This window comes from Kogia breviceps, chromosome 11 (genome assembly GCF_026419965.1).
Source record: "Kogia breviceps isolate mKogBre1 chromosome 11, mKogBre1 haplotype 1, whole genome shotgun sequence".
Lineage (NCBI taxonomy): Eukaryota > Metazoa > Chordata > Mammalia > Artiodactyla > Physeteridae > Kogia > Kogia breviceps.
The window spans coordinates 45,386,810-45,414,212 of NC_081320.1; the positions used below are offsets into that span (position 1 = coordinate 45,386,810).

Consider the following 27,403-nt stretch of genomic DNA (forward strand, 5'->3'; position numbering starts at 1 on the left):
AACCCCCAAAGGTGATGATATTAGGAGATGTGGCCTTTGGGAGGTAAGTCATAAGGGTAGAGCCCTCATGAATGGGATTAATATCTTACAAAATAGGCCCAACAGAGCTCCCTACCCACTTCTGCCATGTGTGGATACAACCAGAAGCCTGCCCCCCAGAAAAGGATCCTCACCTACCTTGATCCCAGACTCCAGCCTCCAGAGCTGTGACAAACAGATACCACCCAGTCCATGGGATTTCGTTAGAGTGGTCCAAGCGGTTGTAGACAGGACTCAACCCAGCCAATCCCCTAATACAAACTGTCCTACCCAGTGCACATATGTATGGAGAACCATCAGATGTGCCTCACGCTTAGGAGAAAATGCCCTAACGTGCCATGCTCGAGGGGACATGCAGAATGGTGGTGGGAAGAGGGCAAGGGGTTTTAACGTGCATATTGCAGACCTTTTGGAGTTCTCAGCACCTGTGCCGGTAGAAGAGAGGGGAAGGCGAAGGAGTGGGTGGCTGGAAAAAGGCAGATTCAGTAGATCCTGCCCATGGCAGCGCTTTGAAGGTAACAGTGGGAGCTCCTGGGTCCAAGAGAGCACCGGTGACATAGGTCAGTCTGGTTCTGCCTTCCAGAAACTGGCTCCCAGGTCCAGGTGAGGCCTGGAGCTACGTTGCCACGCATAGCATAGGTGGTCTTTTGGGGCATTGAGGACAGTGGCCTCAGACCCCAGATCTTCTTCCCTGGCCCTTTCTTGGACTCACGAGGGCCTGGGGTCCTGGAGAAACTCTTTCTTGTGTTCTCCTCGTATGGAGGGTGGCACAGGAGCAGCTTAGGCAAAAGCCAGGTCCCCTCTCGATTGTGAAGAAGACTTGACGTTCTGGCTTCTGATGCTGGGCCTGCTGCTCTGTGATCTTGCAGTTCTGGCAAAAGGTGTGGAATGAGAGGTATCACCTGACCAGGAGGGGCTTGGGATTCAAACATGGGCCTTCCACCCAGCCTGAGTCCCAGCAAGGTCCTAAAACGTGGACCCCTAACCAAACAGGCTTCAGGGCTTCCTCTTTGCTCCTTCAAACAAATGTTCCCTTTGGAACTGTGAAGCTGGCTACTTCCATACTCAAGTCTATATTAGCATTCAAAGGGCCCGTGGCAGGAACCCATGGGAGAACATGGCACACGTCTGGCAGAACTATAGACACTCATCAGTGGACATTAGGTGTTCAGGAAGTGTTTCTATGTTTGCTACTCTGTAACTGAAACACAAATCAACCCCAGGAAATCAAATATTTTATTGCTTTACTTAATAATGTTCCAAATCAGTCTCCCCACCCCCAATCTGCTGTAAGCAAGTCTCTACGAGGAGCTCTAGGTGTCATCCTAGTCCTCTGTCAGTCTGGTCCTTGGGGGGCTGGAGGTGGACAGAGCAGGGCCTGCGTAGCAGGACTGAGAAACACTGACCCCCTGTCCATCCCTTTCACTCTGTGAGTAATGTCATGGCCACAGGCAGTGGGGGATAACCAGAGTGAAGAAAACACAGAGAGGAGGAGAAAAAGGGAGAAAACGAAGGGAGAGAAAGGAATAAAGGAGGAGACACAGATGCTGCAAAAGGCTAAACTCTCACTGTGGTAACCAGAGATTCCAAACCACTAATTCAACCACGTGGCTTCAAGAGTTCAAGAAAATTATGGGAGAAATGGGATGAACTATGTAACATTAGGACAGGTAATACCTGCTGGGAATTTGGGCCAGGAGTTTCCAGAGCTAAAAGCACATTTGAGAATATCTACTTATATTTGCTTTTATCTCATCATGATTCAATTTTTGTCCTGTGTATGTTTTATGTTATAGCAATACAGTAGTACATGTGTATAATTTATAAATAAATAAATATACCTATATTGAGGAACGTATGCTCAAATATTTTCTATTGATGGGGTACATGGTCAAAAGAGCTTGGAGACCACCTAACTAGAACAATGACAAAAACCACTAAAGACTCCACCATCCTACCTATCAAGGGCTGGGGCCTCACCAGGGACCTTGGCCAGGGTGGCTTAATGCAGAAGGAAAAGTCAGCTGTCGGCTGGGAAAGCCTCTCTCCCAGTTCTTCTCTAGTGCCTCAGGTCCCTTTAAAGAGTAAAATCACTTGCATTTTGGTGAAACAGGAGAAATATTATTATCATGACTGTTACTATCTAAACACCCAACTAGCATCTAAGGAAGCTGTATCATAGTGGGCCTGCCCTATGCAATCGTGGCCCGTGAAAGGCAAGTGGGATTGGAATGCAGCCCGTGACCTGCTCATCAAGCCATGTGCCCAGAGAGGGGGTGCATCTGTCCCCAGGCAGGGGAGACTTTTACTCTCATAATGGTGTTGTACGGATAGCCCTGCTTTTTTTTTTTATTATTTGAATCTAATTTTCTAATTGCTTTTGCTTTCATAAATCCAGTTTACTGCTTGTTTTGTCTTTGCCTAATACTAATTTCGAGTTTGCAGCCCTGGAGAGTGTGTATCGCGGGGACGGGGTGGCAGAATGGGGTCCTGGCTTCAGTAGGTGCAGCCCCTCAAAACACAGCCCACCATGGCTGAGAAATCAAAAGCTGAGTATCATTTTTGGCCGCTGTGTCTCAGAGACACCCGGAGGCCATCTGACTAGGTGAAATGTCCCACACAGGAAACAAAGAACCAACTCCTCAGTCCAGCCTCTGTTGGGGTCCGCCCGTTGCCTGGGTCCTGGGATGTGGCCTGCAGCAGAGTCTCCATTGGACACAGCCATTCAGCCACGGGAGGTGCTGCTTCACTCGGCCTGAGACCGCGGTGGAATAATGCAATCCCTTTGAATACAGCCCCAGGGCTCGGAGTTGTCCACACAAGTCCCTGTTCACCTTTATCCTCCTGCAAACTCCACTGATTTATCTACTGGGAAATGTGATGTTTTCCCCCCGAAAGTATCCTCTCCTTCTTAGGGAGGAATGTTACTTCCTGGCCGTCAGCTAGCAGCGAGAAAGGGAGCATTGCTGGGTCTCTGCAGGCTGCCTCTGTGGTGCTCCTGGGACCCTCAAGCATCGGTCCTGGGTTCCTTCATCGATGTGACAAATTCCTTGACATCCTCTTCCAAGGCCTTGTTCCTCCTCTCCACATCCTCCCGGGAGCGCTCCACGTTGCGGAGGCTGATTTCCAAGGCTGCCGACTTCTTCTTCTCCTTCTCCAGTTCTTCACTGAGCCTCACCACCTTAGCCCACACGTCATAATTTTCCTTCTCAAGGCTACGAGGAAGGAAAGAAAAGAATGAAAGGATGGGGTGTGACCTCTAGACTTTCCCTTCAGCCCTGCCCTCAACCCCCTCTGTCCACTTTACCTTCCACATCCCAGACCCATCACAAACCTGTACCTCCTAGTTATGTCTCATCCCCAACAGGAGGACTTCCCAGTAAACCTGAATTCCCAGAGCCTGTCCCCTTTTTTGTCATTTGTCATCCATCTCATGACATCGCTCGTGTTGCTTTTCACGTCGTTTCGTGTTTTGTATCTCCCACCACACAGTGAAGTCTTTGAATGAAGAGACCACCTCTAATATTTACAGCCCCACATCACCTTGCATCTGTCCTGCTCAGTGGAAAGGTTGACTGACTGCTGAACCCCATCCAGACTCCAGATTCCCGGCACCTGTGTACACATGCATGCTTTCTCATCCTGCTTCGTTGCAGAGCACGGACCAGAGCCTTCTCTTATGAAGGCTCCCAGGGAGCAAGATTTGGAGAATTTGGGGGAGCTGCCCCTTGGGAAGAAACTGTCCTGCCAGTCCCACCCTTGCTTCTGAATCCCACTCCAAGTGAAGGATCTGTTGGATTCCTGAATTCGCAGGATTTTCACTGTTACTGGCCAAAATCCTAGTCTCGTCTCAGGTGCCTATCTCTCTCCCTCCGGGCTGTGCTGAATTAACCCTTGGGAGTGAGAGTACATTTGACATTTTTGAGCCAAAGGAGGGAATTTCAGGCCTATGAGGAGACTATGATTGGAGAGCGGCTTCAGAATTTCATTCTGTGAGATGCTGCTTCCCTGCTACCCAACGGCCTGCTCGTTTTTATACAGAGACTTGAGTTCCTGTTTGAGCCCATCTCTGGCTTCTATCTTCAAGGGCCTTGATCCATTTTGCAGGCAACGGCCTCTCTTCAGAGCCTTGCTTACCCCTGCCTGTTTCTTCTTAAAGCCAAATTAGTCTCATTCATCTGGAATTCCACCCATTACAAATTTAGTTTTCTTCTCTGAGTCCTCCATATCCTCCTTGTTTGGGGGGGAAACCTCAAAAGAGACACCATGCTAGATCTTGACCACTGACTCCAGTGGAGAGGTAGAATCTGAGTGGGTTTGGGAGGTTGGCTGACCCACGTTCAAATCCCAGCCCCACCAATGACTAGCTGTGCAACCTTTTTTATACTTCCTAAACTCTCATTTCTTCTCTAAAATGGGGGTATTACGTATTTCACGGGATAACTGAGGGGATTATATGAGAAGGCGTGTCTGAAGCATGAAGCTTAGAGCAGGCACTGTAGACTGTTAATTCTCCTTCCTCTCCCGAGGATGGAATGGGAGGCTCCCCTGAGAGTGGATTCAGAAGACTTTGTTCCTTTCAGGAGGAGCAGCTACGTCAATGGCAGCCAGTTCTTCCCCACCCTGTCAATGACCCCCGTGCTAGAAACTGGGGCTCAGTGTCTGCTCTGGGTCTGCCTTGGTCACTGCCAAGATGTCGCCCAAGTCTCAGAGTCTACAAACAGCTGATTTCAGGTTCTTAGACAAGAAGTTATGTGTTGTTCTAGATGGGCAGCCCTCTGCAGGGAACAAAGGATCAGGCTCACCAAAGTCTTCCTTTCATGTACCTGAGTCTCTATGGACTGAAAAGTACCCGTCGTTCGAAAACCCCACTAGGTTCACATTTCGCTAACTTTTGATTAGTGTGACTTTAGGCAAATCTGGATTGAGGTTTCTTCTCAGGAAAAATGAGTGGTGTGAAAAAGATTTCAAGAAAGTAGTTTATCTACTCAAGTGAGCATATCATGTCCGAGCATCTTAGAGATTTGTGTGAAATGGTGGCAATGACCATGTCACCGGCCTCGCTCCCGTTCACCCCCTGTAGTCTGAGATCGTGAGGAGTTAGTGATCCTGACCCAGTGAAGCCTCAGTCAGGTCAGGGGTGCCCCAGAAGCTCTGCCTCACTTAGGCTTTCAGGTGGCTGGCCAGGCCCTCTGCATTCTCTGCCCTCTGCCATCAGTCACTCCCTTGCTGCCACCAACCACCGCTCTTCCTCTTCATGAACACTCTAGACCCCTCCCTTCCCATAGCCTCTGCACTTCGGTTCTCTCTGCCTTGCCTGCTCTCCCCCAAACCCACCCCAACCCCTCCCACGTGGACCTCATTAGTTCCCTCCCCTACTTCAGGCCTTTGCTCGAGTGTCACCTTCTCAGTGAGGTCTTCCCCAGCCACCCTATGTAACACTGGAAACCCCTTCCTGAGCTCTCCAACCTCCTGCCCTGCTTTATTTCCCTCCCTAGCATTTTCCACCATCTGACATAGCATATGTTTTAATTACCTATTTGTATTCTCCGTCTGTCGCCGCTAGAAGGAAAGCTCTATAAGCAAAAGGGCTTTTGTGTGTTTTGTTCAGTGCTATTCTCTAACAGCTGAGATGGTGCCTGGCACATAGTAGATGCTCAATAAATGTTTGCAGAGTTGATGAATGACATTAATATGAAAATTTTTTAAATTTCTCTGAATTCATTAAGACATGTTGATGCTTAAACAACCACTGTTTGGAAACAGTTGATTAAACTACTTAAGCTACATATTTAACTTTTCATGCATGTAAGGTAAAGCTTAGAGTTTTCACTAATTTAGTCATCTCCTCAATGCCTTTGCCCTGTTCCTCATTAGGCCCAACTGCTGTAGATAGCGTCTTCTGTAACTGAAATTTTATAATGTCACTTCTTTGGCAGAGGAGAACAATCCCTATTGCTTTTAAGATGGAAGGCGAGTGGCTGCCCGGGGCCCTCTGGACATGACTTACTTTTCAATCTGTTCCTCATACATTTGTTTCTGTGTTTCTATTTCTTTTCGCAGCTCCTGGACCATCCTCTGCAAAGATTCAAGTTCCTCTTCTCCGGACTTCTTTTTCCCAGGCTCGGTTTCAGAGTTTAGGCTGGCAAGAGCATCTCTCTTGGAGTCACAGACCTGGGATGATAGCGTACCGGCTTCATCCCCAGGGGACCCCGGCTGGGTGGGGACGTTATCGTAGGTGGAAGTCCGCTGGGAGTCGAAAAACTGTGGCACACCTTGAGATATCGTTCTCCTGTGCCCATCCCCTGCCTTCCCCTCCAAAGAAGATGACCAGAACTCATTTTTAAAGATCTCTACTTTGCAGCTGTTGGATCCTTGCAAAGCTGATGTCAAGAAGCATTTCCGGTTAGGGAGTGTCTGAGTCCTTTTTCGTGACTGCAGCTTCCAATCTCCTGGCTTTTCCCTGGATGCTTTGTCTTCTAGACACCAATCACTTGGCTGTCGTCCAGTGGGGCTGGTTGCATCTGAGTCGCTGGCCTAGAAAAAAGTGACCACGGATGTTACATGGGTTTTTCCCACACGTGTCACGTTCCCAAGATAAGGATTAGAGACTTGAAAGAAAGTATCTCCTGGCCACACATCTATGAAACTCAATTAGAAGACCATCTCCTAATTTGTCACATTAGTTGATTATCTGTGTGGCATTTTTCCAAAAAGATATTATACTTGAAGGAACTCATGCTCTAGAGGTAAACTGCTGAATAAAATCAATTGTTTGCTTGTGGTAAGGGGCCCTAAACTAGGATTCTTTTATAACCTTAGAATGGGGGGCGGGAGGGTGGCTTTTCTAACTATGACCCCAATCCAGAAGCCATATAAGAATAATTTGATAAATTCAATCCACATGTGTTTCCATGACCCATAAAATTAAAAATAAAACAAAGAAACCACCACATGCTAAATCAAAGATGAAATGACAAACTGACAAACATATTTGCAATGTATATCACAGACAACAGGCTACTCTCCGTAATGCATACATAAAGTTCATAAAAATTGAGAAGAAAAAGACTAATATAAATATGGGCAAAGAGCAAGATCAGAGAGTTCATGGAGGAAAAATGCAACTGGCCCTTACACATTAAAAAAAAAAATGTTTGAATACTCTTATAACAGGAAAAACTCAAATTGAAACTAAAATTACTGAAATATTAGTTCTCATCTAACAGATGGGCAATCCTCCAAAATCGGACAACACACTCTGCTGGCGAAACTATAGGGAAATAGGTTATTTCATGCATTGCTGGTGGAAGTGCAAAATGGCACAACCACTGTTTAACAATTTTAATCAAAATTACATATTACAAATCTATTTACCCTCTGACTCAGCAATCATACTTCTAGGAATTTATCCCAGAAATATATTTGCCTGTGCACAAAATGAAGCATGGTCAAGGTTATTCATTGCATCCTTGTTTGTAGTACAAAGGATTAAAAGAAACTTGTTCATCTATGGAGGTTGGCTGAGTAGATCACGGTACATTCACAGAATGGAACACCATACATCTGTCAGAAACTTGAGGTTGTATGAGGTACTGCCTATGTATTGACATGAAAAGGTCTCCAAGGTATTTGTAAAACAGAAAAATTCAAGATACACAGTAGTGTGTGTGTGTGTGTGTGTGTGTGTGTGTGTGTGTGTGTGGAGAGGGAGAGAGTGAGCATGTTACGCTTTGTGTAAAAAGGGAGGTAAATAACAATTTACACTCATATCTGGTTATATTTGCATAAAGGAACACTGGAAGGATAAAAAGGAAACTGATAAAGGCAGGGAAGAATAAGGTGGGTGAAGACAGCAGAAGGAGCAGCAGTTCTAAACATATCTCTTTCTTTTGTTTTGACTTTCTTGAGTCATGCATATATATTTTTAGATTAAGTTAAAAAGAAAATGATTGAGCCTTAAAATGAGAAAATCAGGGCTCAAGCTGTCTGTCTGATGCTTCTAGCTCATCACCTGCTTTGGCAACCCCACCTGGAATCAGAAGGACCTGGGCCCTGAGGTGCAAACTAGATCTAAGTCCCACTCTCTACCATTCTACTGCTGTCATCTTGAGACAGCTGGTCAACCTCCCTGAGACTCAGCACCTCAGCTATAAAATGTGGATGATAAATTCTGCCCTACAGAGTAACGGTGAGGACTCCAGATGTGATCTATTTAAGGTTCCCAGCACACTGCCTGTCCATTGTTGCTCATACTGTTACAATAAATACAGAAACCTGTCAAATGAGCACAACGATGGCTACTCTCAAAGACGTCTAGGATGATTTCATTATATGAAGTATAAACATTTTAAAATATTAATTTGATTTTAGAGTATTAGTAAATGCACTGTGTCCACACAGGCGTCACCCAAGAAAAATCACAACTACCACCATCTTTTTTCCAATACATTCTTAATCATCCTCGGGATTAACAGTAGGCAACTGACATTACCTGGCGAACTAGAAATTTTACATTCATTCCTTGACCACACATAAAGAATTAAGATGCTATATAAAGTTCACACGTTCTTTTAAAAAATATTTGCCTCTATAAATATGTTAAAATATTTGAGCTTTGTAAATTATTGGCCTAAATAGTCTAAACTTCAGAGTCTGCAGAGTTTTTTGACATTGTGAACGTGAGCCCCAACCCTTCAGTACAAATGAGGGGGTTGACATTGCTGAGACAGCTTATCAGGGAATGAGAAATATTACACAAACATATCACATACTCTGAGAAAGGAATCACGTTTCATGGCTTAGCAGGAAACCGTTCTCTCTGGACTTTCACCCGGAATTTTCAACAACTCTCACTAGAACATTAACACTGTGGTATGTAGTTTCCCCATCGAACTTCCCTGGACTGAGTTTGAAAGGGTTTAGAGTGGGCTGTAGTGAGGACTCCCATTGCTTAGTCACCGGGGGATGGGCACATATGTCACTAATCCCACCTCCAGGATACCAACAGAAACTAGATTTTGAAAGAGGCCAGGCTTTCAAGATTCATTCAAATGGGTCTATATCGGCTGTGCCCACTGCCACAGCATTACTCAGGACTCCCCAAATCGCCACTCCAGAGCAACTCTTACATGGAATGACCTGGACTGAAGGTAGAGTCGGATGGAAGGAGGAAGGGTCTCTGCACCTTACCATGTTACTGACGTTGTCTGTCCTAGAAATTGGAGGGTCCTCAGTGGCATCCCAGCCCACAGAGCTTCGTGCCACTGGAGGTTTCTTGGGGTCATTTTTGGGGGCAGTGGGTGACAAGGGTGCATCCTTGGACTTGGGAAAGAGGATTTCATGGTCTCTGATCATCATGGTCATCACTCTTTGGATTTGAGGAGTCCCTGAAAGAAAGAAGAAAGAGATTTGTAGTGCTGGACCATGGTGCAGAGGGCAGGTGGTCCTCAAGGTTCTCCACCCATGAGATGTCTCTAAACTTGACTCTAAAACCACATGGCCCCAAAGGACCTCATTTGCTCCTCACAGGACCCTTCTTAATTGCTTGGGGTAGGAGATTGTGGTGAATAGGATGGGATAGAAGGATATGGCAGTGGGGTGAAAGAGGGTTATTTTCGGCCTATAGTCCTCTGGATCAGTCTTTCATCAGGTTATAGGCCATATGACAAGAAAGAAAATGAAGACATCTTTCTCTCTTGATGTGATCCTCAATATGACATCTGATTTCTTATTGCATGCATAGAGAATGCATACCAGGCATACTGCCTCCCCCAAACTATGGCAGACATCAGTACTCTGTGTCAGGACTCTTGTTCACTGAACCAAGACACTACCTCAGAAGTCTTTTTAGCGCAGCTTTACAAGTAACCTCTTTGGGAGTTGTCTTATAAAATCACACTTGTTTGCTCTCTCTGGCTAAGGATGTGTAAAATTACTAAAAGACTAAGAAACACTAACTAACTGTTTTCGTGCTAGCCTATCATACTGTGTGATGATTGGTAAATCTTTAACTTCTGCTCTGCTGTGACCTGGAAAATGAACATAATTCCTCCCTGCTTATTTCACAGGGCTATTTTACAACTCAGACAAGATGATCAACGGAAAATGCTTGGCAAATTGCAGAGCAATTTGGTAGCGATGTCACTGTCTTTACTTCCTCTGCCCCTAGCTTCACCACAGGACCAGCGTACCTCTCATGATCACAGCAGGGTCTTCGACCTTCGACCTGATGAGATTCACACCAATCACAGTAGCCAGATTGTCCACACTCATCTTGTTAACTCCGCAGTTCAGCTGGATTTCATGGAGAAACCTGTGGGCAACCAGGAAATCCCAGAGTAGGAAACAGGAAGTTGCCACAAGGAAGCACTTCCAGGTACCCACAGGATCCCAGAGGTGGGTCTCAACTCTTTCCTTCTGGTCTCAGGAATGGGATCAGTCTGCTCTGACTACAAGAATTTAGCTTCCCCCTGAAAGATTCAAGACCAAGGAAGAAGAGACACAAGCAACCCAACTGCTGATGGTGGCACTGGGGCCAGGGGTGGGTGAGGAGTCACATTGGCAGGAGGCAGCGTCCAGTTCAGGGAGCTAAGAGGAGACAAGAAGGACTAAAAATGGGTGTTTGACTATCCCTGGTCCTGATAGGCTCTCAGCACCTATTCCAGCTGAGTCTCCAGAGAAGAAAACTTCATCGGGAAGATCTCAGAAATGGGAACTCATGGTGCCTCCTTGCTCTCAACCTCAGGTTACACCACCAAGCATCTCAAATTCTCAGCAAGTGCTCAAAAACTAACACTGAATTTTTGCTGTAATCCCACCTATTCAAGGAATGAAGCTCTCAGATTCACTATCTTAAAAACCTGAAAACATCAGAAAAAAACACTTCTAAATACTGTCTCTAAAAAACATTTTTAAGTGAATCGGCTGAAGCAACATAAAATTCCAAATACAGAGAAATTATCAAATAAGTGGCAGGGGAGGGGTGTCCAAATGAGGAAACATTATGGAATATTATGGAGTCATGTATAATCCTACTTCGTGGCTTAGGAAAATGCTCACAATACAACATTTAGCCAAAAGAAGCAGGATACAATTATATATATATATATATATATATATATATATATATATTTATTTATTTATTTATTTATTTATTTATTTATTTATTTATTTAAAAATACATTTCTAATTTGGTATAAAAATTGTTTCCCTATATTTATATTGATGCATGAGATGATCTATCACAGAGACAAAAACATTCAGAAGGAAACACATTCAAATATTAATAGTGACTTTTTCTGGGTGAGGGGATTTGGGGAAATTTTCATTTATTTACAGTATTTTATATTCTCCTAGTTTCCAAATCAAGCATGTAACTTTTTTATCATCTGGAAACTATGAAAAATTATTTTAAAAAATTAAAAATAGGGCTTCCCTGGTGACACAGTGGTTAAGAATCCGCCTACCAATGCAGGGCACACGGGTTCAAGCCCTGGTCCGGGAAGATCCCACATGCCGCAGAGCAACTAAGTCCGTGCACCACAACTACTGAAGCCCATGTGCCTAGAGCCTGTGCTCCACAACAAGAGAAGCCACAGTAATGAGAAGCCTGTGTGCCGCAACTAGAGAAAGCCCGCATGCAGCAACAAAGACCAACACAGCCAAAAATAAATAAATAAAATAAATAAAATTTTTTAAAAATAAAGATAAATTTCAGCTATGTCTGACATGGAGATCCAGGCTCCCAACTCAGCCAGATCTGGGACAATCCACATGCTATGTGTTGCCACAGAGACAGCACATAGAAGGTCCGTCCTCAGAAAGGGAATTAAGAAAGGTGGCCTGGAATAAATGTCTCTGGGATGCTAAGTTATGGTCCAGAGACAGGAAGATGGGAGATAATTCTAGAAATATGATAAGGATTCTGGGTTCTAATGCCTGTCCCAGGACCCTGGGCAGCACTGGGGCAGGCTTGAAGGAGGAAGCATGTTTCCTTTTTATGCTGATTCGATTTTCCGGGATCCTTTCAATTATCTTGGGGACACAGGAAACTACCTCAGTGCTATGTGAAAAGAGTTGACCTTCCAGAGGTCTGAAACAGAATCTCTTGAGTTCACAGAGATACTCTTTCCTCCTCTAACTGGGAGATTCTTTCTGGTGTGGCTGAAAATTATGGAACTTATACCAGGGGCCTCTTACCTGCAGATGTAGCTCAGGAGGCTATAGTTGTCTCGAGGAAGGATGGAGAGCTGCTTCATCAACTCCTGCTGAGCCTGGGAAGAGATTTTTAATGCCAGTAAAAGAGCCTGCTCACTTGCCAGCAATGGGACCCTGGAGCATAATTGGTGCATCTCTGCAGAAGCAACACTTTGGCAGTCACTCCTGTTCCCATAGTTGTGGTGTGTGTGTGTGTGTGTGTGTGTGTGTGTGTGTGTGTGTTTTAACATATTTATTGGACTATAATTGCTTTACAATGGTGTGTTAGCTTCTGCTGTATAACAAAGTGAATCAGCTATACATATATATATATATATATCCCCATATCTCCTCCCTCTTCTGTCTCCCTCTCACCCTCCCTAACCCAAGCACTGAGCTGATCTCCCTGTGCTATGCGGCTGCTTCCCACTAGCTATCTATTTTACATTTGGTAGTGTATATATGTCCATGCCACTCTTTCACTTCTTCCCAGCTTACCCTTCCCCCTCCCTGTGTCCTCAAGTCCATTCTCTATGTCTGTGTCTTTATTCCTGTCCTGCTCCTAGGTTCTTCAGAGCCAATTTTGTTTTGGGGTTTTTTTTTTAGATTCTATATATATGTGTTAGCATACGGTATTTGTTTTTCTCTTTCTGACTTACTGCACTCTGTATGACAGTTTCTAGATCCATCCACCTAACTACAAATAACTCAGTTTCATTTCTTTTTATGGCTGAGTAATATTCCATAGTATATATGTGCCACATCTTCTTTACCCATTCATCTGTCAGTGGACACTTAGGTTGCTTCCATGTCCTGGCTATGGTAAATAGAGCTGCAATGAACATTGTGGTACATGACTCTTTTTGAATTATGGTTTTCTCAGGGTATATGCCTAGTAGTGGGATTGCTGGGTCATTTGGTAGCTCTATTTTTAGTTTTTGGAGGAACCCCCATACTGTTCTCCACAGTGGCTGTATCAATTTACATTCCCACCAACAGTGCAACAGGGTTCCCTTTTCTCCACACCCTCTCCAGCATTTATTGTTTGTAGATTTTTTGATGATGGCCATTCTGACCGGTGTGAGGTGATACCTCATTGTAGTTTTGATTTACATTTCTCTAATGATTAGTGATGTTGAGCATCTTTTCATGTGCTTGTTGGCAATCTGTATATCTTCTTTGGAGAAATGTCTATTTAGGTCTTCTGCCCATTTTTGGATTGGGCCATTTGTTTTTTTGATATTGAGCTGCTTGTATATTTTGGAGATTAACCCTCTGTCAGTTGCTTCATTTGCAAATATTTTCTCCCATTCTGAGGGTTGTCTTTTCACCTTGTTTATGGTTCCCTTTGCTGTGCAAAAGCTTTTAAGTTTCATTAGGTCCCATTTGTTTATTTTTATAAAACTTCGAATTTTGAAATAACTATAAATCCACAGGAAGTTGCAAGAATAGCCTGGAGAGGTTCACTGTTTTTGGTACCTTGTATTTTTTTATTCATCTGCGATTATGTCCTCCTCCCTGACTCAGAGCTACTCTAAGGCAAGAACTACTTGATAACTATACTCATAATAATTGTTTGCTTAATAAATGCTTGAGCTGTAACTCTCCAATAAGGAATTCAACCAGAACCAAATGCTCCCCAAGTCACTTTAAAAGAATTGTGAGAAGGAGCATGTTTCTGAGAACTGAGGTTTCACATGATATGGTTTTGCTGGGAGCTGCTAGAACCCAGGGACAGGCTGACCAAGCTGGAAGGCAGGTGAGAGGTCCGAAGGTTATAGCTTCATGATGACACTGAATGTTAGAGACAGTCATACAAGGAATTCAAGTGCCAGGAAGAGGAAGAACAGTGAACTTTCTTTGTTCTTTTTGCTCACAGTGCCTATAGTGACTGCAGTCAATGTCTACAACACCATGATTGTAAAAGGGCAACAGTGCTCATGAGACACACAGGCTCTCCTCAAACCTGAGCAGCTCCTCCAGGAGAAAATGCACCCTATGGTGTGTCGGCCTGCATGCAGTGACTTGGTACAGCCCCACTGGATCTAGAATGCCTGCTTCATACTGATTCCCTCCTCTTCAGTTTAGTCAAGTAAATTCTTTGCAAAGGTTGCTTTAGACTCATGCCTCCCAGCATCTGTCTGCCACGCTTTCACCCATGAGAGAGGCTGTGATCCCTCACCCTGTCCAGATCTGTGTTACCATGGATTAGAAACTCTCAAATATGTTGAGATCGAGAAAAGTTGGGAGAAGCAGGTCTAAATCAAGGAAGTTCAGGGGTGGGAGTCTGCTTGTCAGAACTGCATCCATGGACCTCCTTTCCTTTCCCTGAAGCTGTGGGGCAAGATGTCACCTGAAACATTTATCTTTTTAGCCAACTTTTAAACCTTATTCCATAAAATTGTATTACTTTTGCAAAGGTGAGCTGATATGCCTGTATAAATTAAGACTTACCAAATCCTATTTTAACCCTATTTTAATCATACACAAAATATCCTAAAATTAGATCATGTAACCTAATTTTTGTGTTGGAAAATAGCTACAAAGGCTATAGTGCAGTAGTTGCATCCTTATCATGCTCTTTCTTTCCCAATGCTAAAATGTAAAACCACCTTTTTTCTTGTACCAGGATCTACTTAATTTGTGAGTCTCCTCCCTCTTAATCAGGATAGAAGTTCTCACAGCTGTACTTTCTTCCAGGGCTAGGGCACTATCTCTTCAATGATTTTATATATATATATATATATATATATATATATATATATATATATATATACATACACACATACTATATAATAAATTCTGAAGTAGAGCAGAGACTAAACATCCCCTTGAATCAATAATTTTAAAATGTCACTCACTTGTGACACATATCCCAGGGTCCTCAAAACGATCCTATTATTATGAAATGTGTCTGTTTGTGCTGTCTAATACAACAGCAACTTGACACATGTGATGATTATAAAATAAAATAAAATAAAATAAAATTAGAAATTGGGTTCCTCAGTTGTGCTAGCCACATTTCAAGTGCCTAGTGGCCGCATATAGCTCGTGGTTACTACATTGGACAGTGCAGTTATGTAACAGTTCCATCATTGTAGAAAGTTCTCTTGGGCTAAGTAAATAAACTGAGTCTCTCAGAAGATGCATCATTTGCTAAATGGCAAAATCAAAGTTAAATTCATTGCAAGTTTTTCTGTGCACCACTTTGCCAGAGAGAACTTTTAACTTAGTAGTGCTAAACACTAACTTCCCCAAAGTGGGCAGTTAGACCTCTTTATTAGCTGTGTCACAAATGCATTCATAGGCCATTTAGTTTTGCAAATCTTGGTTCAAAACCATAATGGTTTTATTGTTGTCAGTCAGGTTTTCTTTTGCTGGTTGGCTAGTTTGATGTCAGTCAGATTTTCTTTTGCTGGTTAGTTAGTTTGTTTAACATGTTGACGATAAGGGCTTTAAGGAAACAATTTACATAAGGATCAAAATTCCTGCTGGTGAGGAGCTGCATGATGCTGCAGATGGGGACTGCAGACCCTACAGGCAGCTGAAAGGAAGCAAGAAAAGCTCCGTCCTTCCTCTCCCTGGCACATGTGTTTCTTTACCCATGCGTGACACGCATGGTCATCACAGATCTAGAACATTTGGACCTCTCACCTGCCCTCCAGGTGGGTCAGTCTGTCTTTTTGTCCCAGCGGGTCTTAGCAAGGCCATATTGCTTGAAACCCTTCTCAGAAGCATCCTCATTCTCTTACTAATTTTAGAGTGACTTGGGGGTATTTAATGATAGTCCAGTACTTTGTTGGAGTGCAACATCGCATAAAGGCTGTCACCATGATTGGCTTCATTGGACTTTTGTTGCTGAGAGTTCCAGTTTGACAAAGTATCTCACCCAAAGTTATGGGGTTCACCCATGACCTGCTGTTGCTTGCCTACCGGAACAGTGTTCAGTGACCCTCACCTTCTTCTGAAGCAGGACAACTAACTCTATTGAGATACAAACCTTTGCCTCATCTGCATTCATGAGCTGCCCGCAGAGCAGGAACCCATCATACTGGCTCCAGGGGACCACTGGCTCTGGGAGGTCTCGGAGGTAGAGCTTCAGCAGGGAGGCTACTGTGTGCACATCTGTATCTCTGGAAAAAAACAAACAATGTTTTTTGAAAACAAAACTCCAGAACTCTCTTCACCTCCCCCTTGGTGATCCACTGAATAAGATCCCAGATTCCAAAAAGAAATTTTGCAGAGCAGTAGAGTCTGATAAAGGTGTATCTGACCAAAATATTTTTGCAACTCCCCCTTCTGGAATAATAACCCCCAACACCTTTTCCTTTATCTCTTCTACCTAACTGCCTCAAAGATAAATTTAAGATCTACTCTTCGAATCAGCCTGTTAAACTATTCTAGTCTTCATTGTTTTCTTCTTTCTCCAAGTCACTTAGTACAATTGAGCATTCTCTACTTAGTCTCTAGTTTTTCATGTGGTAACTCCTTATAGCTATGACCCATTGATCTCTTTAATCTATCAGAGAGCTTAAAATAGGCCTGAGATTCATTCATATATTCACACAATCATTTATTCAACCAATGTGTTGAGAGAACCTACTAGGTGCAAGACACTATGTCAGGCACTGGGGTTTCAGCAGTGAACCTGAGGGACCCACAGGATCCCTGTCCTCATGGAGTGACAGAGCTGTGCAGACTCAAATGTTACCAAGTCATTACAATACTGTGTGGTTAGTGCGATGACAAGGAAGTCCAGGACTTGAGACTTCATGGAAATGTAGAAAAGGGACACCCAATGCAGAACTGGGGAATGCTAGGAAACTCTTCTTCAGACAAGACCTGAAGACTGATGAGGAATTAGAGCATGGGGTAAGCAGAATATCCTTCAGCCTAGAGGATGGAGACAAGGCTGGATGAACCAAGGCCCAGGAGCCAAGCCTGGCTCATCACCTTTATTTGTACAGCCTGTGAGCTAAGAATGGATCTAACATTTTCAAATAGATGGGGAAAAAAATCAAAAGGAGAATATTTCATGGCATGTGAAAATCATGTGAAATTTGAACTTCAGCATCCATAAATAAAGTGTTATAGGAACATCGCCATGCTCATACATTGTTGTATTGTCTTTGGCTGAATTCTAGTATAAGAACAGAGTTGAGTAGCTGCAGCAGAGACTCTCTGGCCTGCAAAGCCTAAATATTTCATATGTGGCCCTTTAAGAAAAGTCTGCTGATCCCTGGTTTATGGAGCTATTGTGTTTATTCCGCAGCTCTATAAGAGAAAATGAGTCTGAATATACCATATACTTGAAACTCATTAGTGAAAAGTATTTATTTCATATCAAGAAAAACTGGTTATGCACCCCAATGTTCATAGCAACACTATTTACAATAGCGAAGACATGGAAGCTACCTAAATGTCCATCGACGGATGGATAAAGAAGATGTGGTATGTATACACAGTGGAATATTACTCAGCCATAAATTATTACTCATCCATGTCATTTGCAGCAACATGGATGGACCTAGATATTATCATACGAAGTGAAGTAAGTCAGACAGAGAAAGACAAATATTGTACGATATCACTTATATGTGGAATCTTTAAAAAATTTGATACAAATGAACTTATTAACAAAACAAAATTAGACTCACAGACATAGAAAACAAACATGGTTACCAAAGGGGAAAGGAGGGGTGGAGGGATAAATGGGAATTTGGGATTAACTGATATACAATACTATATATAAAATAGCTAAACAACAAAGACCTACTGTATAGCACAGGGAACGATAGTCAATATCTTTTAATAGCCTACAATGGAAAAGAATATGAAAAGGAATACTTATATACATATGTATATATACACACACACATATTTATATAAATTAATCACTTTGCTATACACCTGAAACTTTGTAAATCAGCTATACTTCAATAAAAAAAGAAAGAAAGAAAAAGAAAAACTGGTATCTGTAAGAGACACTCCCAGTAGTATTTTGAAAAGCTGTGACGGGGCAAGAGGTCTAGCTGATCTGAGTGGCTCTTGGGCTTCAGCAATGGGGACCTAGAAGCGGCTGAGCTGGGTGGGATCACACCCTGGAGGAGGGCAGGGAGGGGTGGATTTGGACAGGAGAAGAAGGCAGGCATTTGAGGCCTCAGAAACCAGAACATCAAGGCTTGACTGTGGAGTTCTCTATCTTGACATTTCATGTAAATGTTTTCTTTTTAGTTTTTGACAGTCAGTGGTTGGAACTGTCTTCTGGAAAGGTTCCCCACTTTGCAGCCTGTGAACTCTACCTCCAAAGGAGAACTTGAGCCGGCACAGAGCCCTGTCTCTGCTCCACTGCTGCCCTCAGGAAATCGGGGGTGGAGACCATTCACTTAAGGTGGGGATTCTGGAAAAGCCTTCCCTGCTGAGTCACTGCCTAAAAATACCTTGGCAAAGCCCTGGCATAAAAATGCAGGAGAAGTTCCCCAGAAAATGGCAGGAAAACAGCCAGCTGACACTTTGCAGGAGCAGCATTCTCCTAAGTCCTAAAATCTCCTTTGTCCCAAATCCTCTGCATCGCAATCCACCCAGTGGGCTTAATCAGAGTCCAGGGTCTCAGGTCTGGTTGAAGTCTCTTCCTCACCCCACATCCTCTAATCCTACTCTGCAAATGTCCCAGGGATCTCTCTAGGCCTCACTCCCTGTCCTGTTCCAGAAGGCCATGGTCTTTTGCCAGGATTCTGCCCTGGCTCCACGACTCCATTCTCCAATGCACTGTCCATCACTGGCACAGCCCCCAACACTCAAAACATACCCACAGAACAAATATGGAAAACAAAGAATTTGAAATGAGAAAAACAGTATAGATGATACATCAAGAACCAGAAACTTTTGAAGAGAAACAGCAATAATAAAAGACAAACTCTATAGATAGTTCAATCAGGAGAAACTAATAGCCAACATTAGAAAAGAGAAAGGGGCTGTAACCACACATATAGGATTGATACTTCAAAATTATCATCAGAAAACACAGTTAGCCATCTAAATCCTTATAGAATATTGCAAACCACAGAAAGCTTCCCCATTCATTTTGCCAGGGGAAGATAATGCTGCTTGGTCTGCTTATGTCCTCAGGCTTTTTTATTGTCTCAGCTTAAGTGTCATTTTGGGGGGGCATTCTAAATGCAGCAGACCATGTCAAAAGCCTCCTGTTGAAATGAAAAATGATGAAAAAATGAAATGAAATGAAAAATAGAAGGTATTAATACCTTCATTTTTGGGCATTTAACACAATGGAAAGTCTACAGTTATGTCTTTAAATTTTTGGTTTAATGTTCGTGCCCCCATTGTAACAGAGCTGGATCAGATGTCATGCTTATAATCTAAGTTTCCAGCATGATTTTTCCTGAGTCTGCTTTTCCTCCAACCTAATGGAACATCCTTATATGATGTTATATGAACTTCTGAGTTCAACGCCTGAACCATCAGAGATTAGCCAGGGCCTCTCAGGTGGTCTGCCTACCCTTCCCTTGTAACACTGACCTTATAATGTGACATGTCTGTCCTTTCCTCACAGAAATATAGGTATGGGAAGTGTACTGTGTATTGGCAGTATCCATCCCAGTAGATGGATATCCATCCCATACTGTTTATATGTTTAATGAGCGCCAGATACATCCAGTAGAATCTACCAAGTAAGAGTGCCTTTGTTTTTCTTCATTCTAGTGAGGCAATTTGGGCAATCTCTGGTGGAACTGCATACATGACCTATGTAGAGGATCTAGGTGAGTACCCACACGGGTCACGTGGACCCAAGAGTCATCCCTGGGAGGACTCTGAAGAGCCACATGTTACCCTTCCTATTTCTGGATGTGTAAACTCTTTTCCTCAGTTCTAGGGGGTGGAGCTATCATGACAAGGTGTAGTAACTCTCCTCGCTCCAGCCCCAAATATTTCACAGAATCAAAGACTCCAAGTCTACCACCCAGGCTGACTTTACAGATGCAGAAGGTCAAGCCTTGGGCAGGTGTTTGGCAAACCCCACAATCACCTCTAGTCCTCCTGGCTGACTGTTTTCATTGCCTTAGCAACAACCCATCTGTATTTTTTGATCAACATAAAGCTAGTTAAAAACATAAAAAGAAAAGTGAATATAAAGGTAGTGAACTTGATTGAATAGGTGCCTGATAATGAAATGTGATTTATGGTCCTGCTGAAAGCTCTCTAAATTTGATGCCCATAACCTGCTCTAGTTCCAGTAACATCTTCACCTGTTGCTTTCCTGATAAAATACAGCACCTTGATAAATTCACCTATTGTATGCCAAGGACAGCAAAGACAGACATATGGTGATCCAAACTAAGACAGTGGCTTTGAGAATGGAGAGAAACAGACGGGGCTCGGTGATGCTTCCGTGGGAGGGTGGGCATCGTTGGTGACTGGAGTGGGAGGTGAGGGAGAGGGAGGGTGACATGATCCACACAGCACCACACTTAGCTGTTCACGATTTTCCCAGGATCAGCATGAGTCCTCTATTGTAAATAAGCTCTTGGGGGGATTTCAGCCTTTGGAAGCTGGAAGAGTTCAGGCCCGTCTCACTGCATCTTGGTTTATGGGCTGCCGATTTGGAAAGAACAGTGGCTCCTTCTTGCCAGCAGGACAAGCGCATGCAGGCAACTGGGGCAAATATTGCACAACACACAGAAAGTATACAATGTCGGGTGGCAGTTGTACCCACTGAGCAGGGCAGAGAAGGAAACCTTGGCAGGGTGGCTGCAGCAGCAGGGGCGGGAGGGGGATGGTGGAAGAAATGCCGTTGCACCTGGAATGTCCCAAACAGGACTGGGCAACCTCCACAGAGGAGATTGGGAGAACGCCAAGATGTCGGTATGCGCTCCCTCCCAAAGGGTTCAGAACCAAGTTCAGAGTTGCACAGACCTGTGGTCTCCCAAGTTAACAAGAAGTCCTGGCTCTGGCCATTTCTGGAAAGCTGAGGAAGACCATGGAGCCCTTGGATATGGACATGGTGCCTTATCCACCACACAGAGTCGGTACAGGCAGCTCAGCAATTCTCCACCCCTCATCCGCTCCGAAGTGCGTGCCTTGAGCTAAGCCCCATCTTTCTCCCTTGGTCCACACTTCCCCTCCCACCATATCCTAAACACCTCTTGACTGCCCTGCAAGGCCCTAGTTCCTTCACATCACCTCTCACCTAAATGATCAGAATGCTCCTCTAACTGTGTTCCAGGCTCCCAAATTCTGAGTTATGAGCAAAACCAAAGGTTCTTTCTGTTGCACACCAGGGCTTTTGGAAGCATCTGTGCGAGTCCCATAGCTCAACTGGTAGAGAGAGGTCCTCTCAGCCAAGCAGGCCACGGGGGGAGGCGAGGCAAGGACGGCATACCTGTCAAAGGAGGGCCGCTCCCCTGCGTCAAAAGCATCTCTCAACTGCTTCACCAGGTTGTCCTGCCCAGGCAGTCGGAAGATGCCCTCTTCATTCAGGCCATGTTCCAGGATGAACTCGGCACACTTCTCCACCAGGATGGGCACCAGGTGGGGGCCGAATTTCTGCTCATAGGCCACGGTCTCATCCAAGCGCTGGCCGAACACCGCTGGGAAGAGAAAAAAGCAGAGCCCACCCATCACTCTGACTTCCCTGGGAGGAACTGATACGTCAAAGCGCTTTGTCTACTTCTTGATTTTCTGCGGTGATACTAAACAAAACACAGAAGACAAATCACACAGAATGTTTCCTGGGTCTATAAATTGGGGGCTGTCCACATGAAGCAGTCTGTCAGTCTTTTTCTGTTTGTCCACATTTATCATAGTTAAAATAACAACTCGCTTTTAATGAGTGCTGGTTTTGTGCTAGGCATTGTGCTAAACTTGTACACCTTTTCTCACTTAATCTTGACAGGAATCCCATGAGATGTTGGTATCATTGTGTTCGCCTTCCTATGAAAGATACTGAGCCTTAGAGGTGCTAATGAACTTGCCAAGGTCAGGTGCCAGGACACAGTACCGTCAGAATTCAAGCCCAGGCAGTAAACTCAAGAGAAGCAAGCAGGCCATTTTGAATTCTGCTTGTGTCATGTAGCATTAAAGCATAATAGTCTATCACACAGATGTCTCATACTGTATTAAACCACTGTGGCATTTTAAATAATTTACATTGTTTACCGGGCTCTTCTATTATGAGCATTGCCACAGCGAACCCCCTAGCAGAGTTCCTGGAATGTATATAGTGCAATGTACAATTCCTAATTGTTTAATTGATTAATTAACATTTGGGTGGATGAACATAGGCTTTTCCTTCTTTTGGACTATTTCCTTAGGGCCAATTCCCACATCTGTAGAATTACTAGTTCAAGTGGTTTGAACATTTTAATGACTACAGTATGCAAATTACTTTCTAAAAATATTTTTCCAAATTACACTGCCTTTAGCGTAATTCCCTCCCTCCCTCCCTCCTGCCCTCCCTCCAGCATGTGTGGACCAGCTCCACTGAGCCCTGCCAGCGCTTGGCTCTATAATTTCCCCACCCCAGCAGTATAACAAGGTTAGTTTATAAATCAGGACACTGGTTGGCTGGGCCCCCTGGGGTCCCAGGGCCCCATGCCCTTTATGTCCTGGAGATTCAGAAGACAGTCATGGTTTCAGCTCTGTCCTGCCTGGTTTTCTCTCTGGCATAATTAGGGCTCTGTTACACTGACCATTCCAGTTGCTAGGACGCTGTTCCCAAAGCCCTTTGGTTTTCCCCATGATTCTCTCTGGTTGGTCCCCTTTATCCAGTCTCTAATTAACGCGGATGCCACATGTAAAGAGCTGCAGCGATCTCTCTGGAATCCACGGTGTCCCCCCCACTTCCCCCTGCCCTAGGCCAGGCTGGACTCCTCTCTCACCTCCCCCTGCTGTGGTCTCCTCTCCCATAATTGCTCAAAACCCTCCTGCTATTTAAACAACTGGTCTACCTGAGCACGTGTGTGTGTGTGTGTGTGTGTGTGTGTGTGTGTGTGTGTGTGTGTCCCTATTTTTAATAGTCACCCACTTCTTCCCCAATTGCCACAGCAGCAATTTTCAAACTACTCCTCAAAGCTCCAGGGGTTCCTCAGAGACCCCTCAGATGCTGAGAGGTGAGAGCATTTCGGAGGAGCTGAGCAGGTGGGCCCTCCCTCCTTCCTCCTCCCAACCCGATCTGCTGGGTTGTTGTCTGTTTTACTTACAGCATTCCAGTGAGACTGTTTGCTTAAATATTTCTGTGGCTAAAATTTGAAAACCAGGTTGGCATTTGTACTGGCTCCTACCTACCTTTCTGCCTGATCTGGCACCTCAACCTGATGACCTCAAAGTCCACAGTGCTCTCCAGCCCTCATGCCCTTGCTGAGGCAGTCTGCTTATCTCTCCCTTCCCTGTCTACTAAGATTCTATGTGTTCCTTGGCCCGACTCAATATCATCACCTCTGCCAAGTCTTCCCTGACCCAGCCCAAGGGCCTCCGTTGCTACTCTGTGCCCCTGTATCCCTTCTGTAATATCCCAATCCCTTTTCCACTGTGCTATTATCATTTGTAAGTACTGTGCCCTCTGCAAGACTGTAGGCTTCCTGAGGCCTGGAATATGGGGAGGGGTCTCTTGTCATTATCTTGTTTAGCATGGGTCCTGGCCCAACGTAGACAGTCAACCAGTTTTGCTGAATTACTTAATGAATTATGTCATCTTTAAGCAAGTGCTTTCCATGACTCATGACAATTTGGGCATTTCTATAGTTTAAACAATAGTAGGGACCCCATCAGTAAATGAATTCAGCTTCACACGAACATCTATTGAGTGCCCTGCATGTGTTAACAGCAGGTCACGTGGAATGGGTTATACAGACAAGGAGGGACTGTAAGATGTGGTTCTTGCTTTCAATTAGCTTACTACCAAGTTATGAAAATGAAAGGACTCCATGCAAAATAATGAGAAACAATTAAAGGATGTGAGGAACTATACAGCATTAGGTTTCTGTTTGTCTGTGAAAGGAACTAGATAGATATTTTCACCAAACTGGAAGGAAATGATTAGAATGATCTGACTCAAAACATAGACGAGGAGGCATTTGTAAAATTGCCTTTGAGGGGTCTAGGGAGGGCACCTCAAAGGAAGAAGCAGATGTGTTTCAGAGCAGTTGAAACTTGGGCTCAAGGAGCCCACTGGATGCCCATGGAGAAAGATACTGTCATGGAGACAACAGAGCTGTCAAACATGAGCTCCAACCCTGAGGTCCCAAGGCAGATGATCTGGAATCAAGTTCCTTCTTCCAGCCTTTTGCACAGCCAGTCCACCAGGTTTTCTCCTCAACAGAGTTTCTCAGCCGTGTCCTATGTTCATCTTCTCTTCCTCCCATGCCCACAGTCAGGACTTTCAATGTCATTCTCCTTGGGACTCTCATTTTCCAACATTCCTTTTCCATCCAGCATCTCCACCACCCCCTCCATGCCTTTCTCAGGCCACAAAGGTACAGAGCATACCGATCTCCATAAGACCTTCGGTCCAAATCTTCACCATGCAATCCCCTCCCCTCTGCCTCAGCAGGTGATCTTGTCTCCTCCTTCCCTTATCTCCCCAAATGAAGGACATCATGAGAGAACACTCTGCTCTCCAGTCTCTGCCTCTCCTATCCTTTCTCCTCTAACCGTCTGCCTGTCCTCTCTCAGGGGAAGAAAATTACCCTATGCTTTCCTCTAAGATGATGTTTCTTGAACTGTGGGTTCCATCATTTTCCACCTCTTCTAGGTCTTCACTCCTCCCTTATACCTTAGATTGAAAGAGCATGTGAGTCTAAATCTTTACCAATTTATTAAAGAATCATCGCCCACCCCTGCTCTCATGCAATCAACTAATACCTGCCTTTCTTCTCTTCACCAATATGCTCATAGAAAAACATGCCTACTTCTGGAAAGAGTCATCCACCCTCATAGCCTCTACTGTTTTCCTTGTTATTCATGGAAACTCTCAATCCATCTCAACCTGGTTTCACAAGCTGTATCTTCCCATCCAACCTGCTCACTAAGATTTCTCGTGCCCTTCTAATGGCCAGATCTGACCTATGTTCATTCCACACACTACTGGACTTCTCTGAAGACTCTGATGGTATTGATTCTCCTTCCTTCCTCAAGACTTTCTCCTTACGTGGCTGTGAAGCCGTCCGCCCTCATTCTAGTCTCATCTCTCTGCAGGCTCCTCTGCAGGCTCCTGTACTTGCCCTTCCTCCACCTGCCCCTTCAGTGTGTCATTTCCTAGCATTCCAACTCAGACTTCTCCTCACTCTAGATGTTATCCTTGGGAAAGTTCCTACAACTCCAGGCATTTGGATATCACCTATAAACTGACACACAAATCTGCATACCTGGTCCAATCTCTCTCTATATATCATCTCTATCTCCCTCATTTCTTTCTGTCCCTCTTCTGTGTCTATAAGCCCAACATCTGATGGCAGTTCTCCCACTGTCTTCTCCAATCTCACTCTCATCCCATTCCCAACTCTCCGGTATCACTGCTTCTCCTACACACTTCCCCACAGGAAATAGCCTTCAGTCAATCAAGCAGTCAAGCAGCAGGCACTTTCCTAGGCCTCGAGAGTACAAAGCCATTAACGCAAGGTACCCGCCCTCAACTAATCCAGTTAGCAAAAGTGTGAGCATTAGAAGTATCTGCAACAACCCTCCTTCCTTCTTAACAGACCAGGACCTTTTAAATCTCCTTTAAACTGTTTCTCTTCTCTATCCTCGCTCGTACTGTCCACATTATTGTAGTGGTTTCTTTTGCAATTCTTTTTCTTGCAAATTCCTTCCACTGGCACTCATGAAATCATTTGGCAAATATAGACTGAGCGTCTGCTGTGGACCAGCTTCTTTGGTAGCTGGAGATGGTGATAGAAAGAAGGAAAAATAGTCTATCTCTTAAAAACTCTGGAGTGAAAGCCCTCCCTCCTGCCCACCTGGAAACCTGATGTTCCTGCAGCCTGAAGTCAAACACCTTCTTCTAAGAGGGGATTGGTTACTCCCCCTGCTGTGTTCATGGCGCTCCCGTGCATACCTCATCGCTTCTCGTGTCCCTTTATGATGATCTAGTTAAGCATCTCTCTTCCACTGGACTGTGGGCTCCTCAGAGGCTGACAGCCCGCCTGGCTCACCATCTATTTTTACCTCCTGGCACAGAGCCTGCCACATGACGGACTAGTCCTCAAAGTGCTGTTACCTGCTGTCTTCCATTCCTCCTGTTGCCCATATCTTCTCTCCTAAATGTACTCTGCTCAGCACTTCTTCAAACTTGGGCTTGTCAAAGAAATCAATGGCCTCTACATTTTTAAAATCCAGGGTCAAATTCTTAGTCCTTATCTGAACTGCCCCATCAGCAACACGTGACCCAGCAAATCACCCCTCCTTCGTGAGACAATTTCTCACATGACTTTTGGTTCTCCATTTATTTCTTTGGCCTCTCGTTCCCTGCCTCTTTGGATGATTCCTCCTTCCTCCCTGTCCTCTAAAGGTTGCAGTGTCTCAGGCCTTTCCTTCTGCATCTGCATCTACTTCATAATCTGGCAGCTTTAAATATCACCCATGTGATAAAGAATCCAAACGTTCCATCTCCAGCCTAGAAATCAGTCCAAGTTATCCTGACCAGGAAATGACCACGAACTGCTCTAGAGACAGCAGGACCCACAGATCCCTTCTAACATGAGAGAAAGGGCATCCTTGTTTGTTCAGTTTGTCTAGGTCAGGGTTTGTCACTTTGCATCTCACAGCGCATATGATGCATTTGGAATCCAAAACATCCCTGGAACTCCAAAGACCCAATCGTGAGTCCTACCTACCGCTGACTTCTGGATCCTGATTGCTACCCTTTGATCCTGGGTGGACATGAAAGAGCCTAAATATAAGGGAATAGATGAACCAAAAAAAAAGCCAGGGAAACTAGGGAAGGGACCAGTGAAGGAGGAAGACAGCAGACAGGTACTCAACGACCATTTCCCACCCCAAGGATTCCAAGAGGTGAAACCCACCTCCCCCTTCTGTGCCATGCCCTCCTAGCTTGCACTCAGTCCTTCAGGGCACTAGTTCCCTACTGTTCTTTTTTTTTTTTTTTTTTTTTAAAGATTTTTTTTTTTTTTTGCATTATGCGAGCCTCTCACTG

General features: G+C 44.4%; 1 protein-coding gene across 5 annotated transcripts in view; it reads right to left on the reverse strand.

The window, feature by feature from the left end:
- Positions 1 to 1,257: 1,257 nt before the first annotated feature.
- ARHGAP25 (Rho GTPase activating protein 25) overlaps positions 1,258 to 27,403 on the reverse strand; it is a 92,610-nt gene continuing 66,464 nt past the window's right edge. For all 5 annotated transcript variants that reach the window (XM_067007480.1, XM_067007478.1, XM_059078526.2 and 2 more), the window contains 7 exons: positions 21,635 to 21,842; positions 16,238 to 16,370; positions 12,241 to 12,314; positions 10,233 to 10,354; positions 9,232 to 9,428; positions 6,050 to 6,576; positions 1,258 to 3,254 (listed from right to left, as the gene is read on the reverse strand). In XM_067007480.1, coding sequence (XP_066863581.1) covers positions 3,047 to 3,254; positions 6,050 to 6,576; positions 9,232 to 9,428; positions 10,233 to 10,354; positions 12,241 to 12,314; positions 16,238 to 16,370; positions 21,635 to 21,842 — 1,469 coding nt within the window. In that variant the 3' untranslated portion in view covers positions 1,258 to 3,046. The remainder of the gene's footprint in view (positions 3,255 to 6,049; positions 6,577 to 9,231; positions 9,429 to 10,232; positions 10,355 to 12,240; positions 12,315 to 16,237; positions 16,371 to 21,634; positions 21,843 to 27,403) is intronic.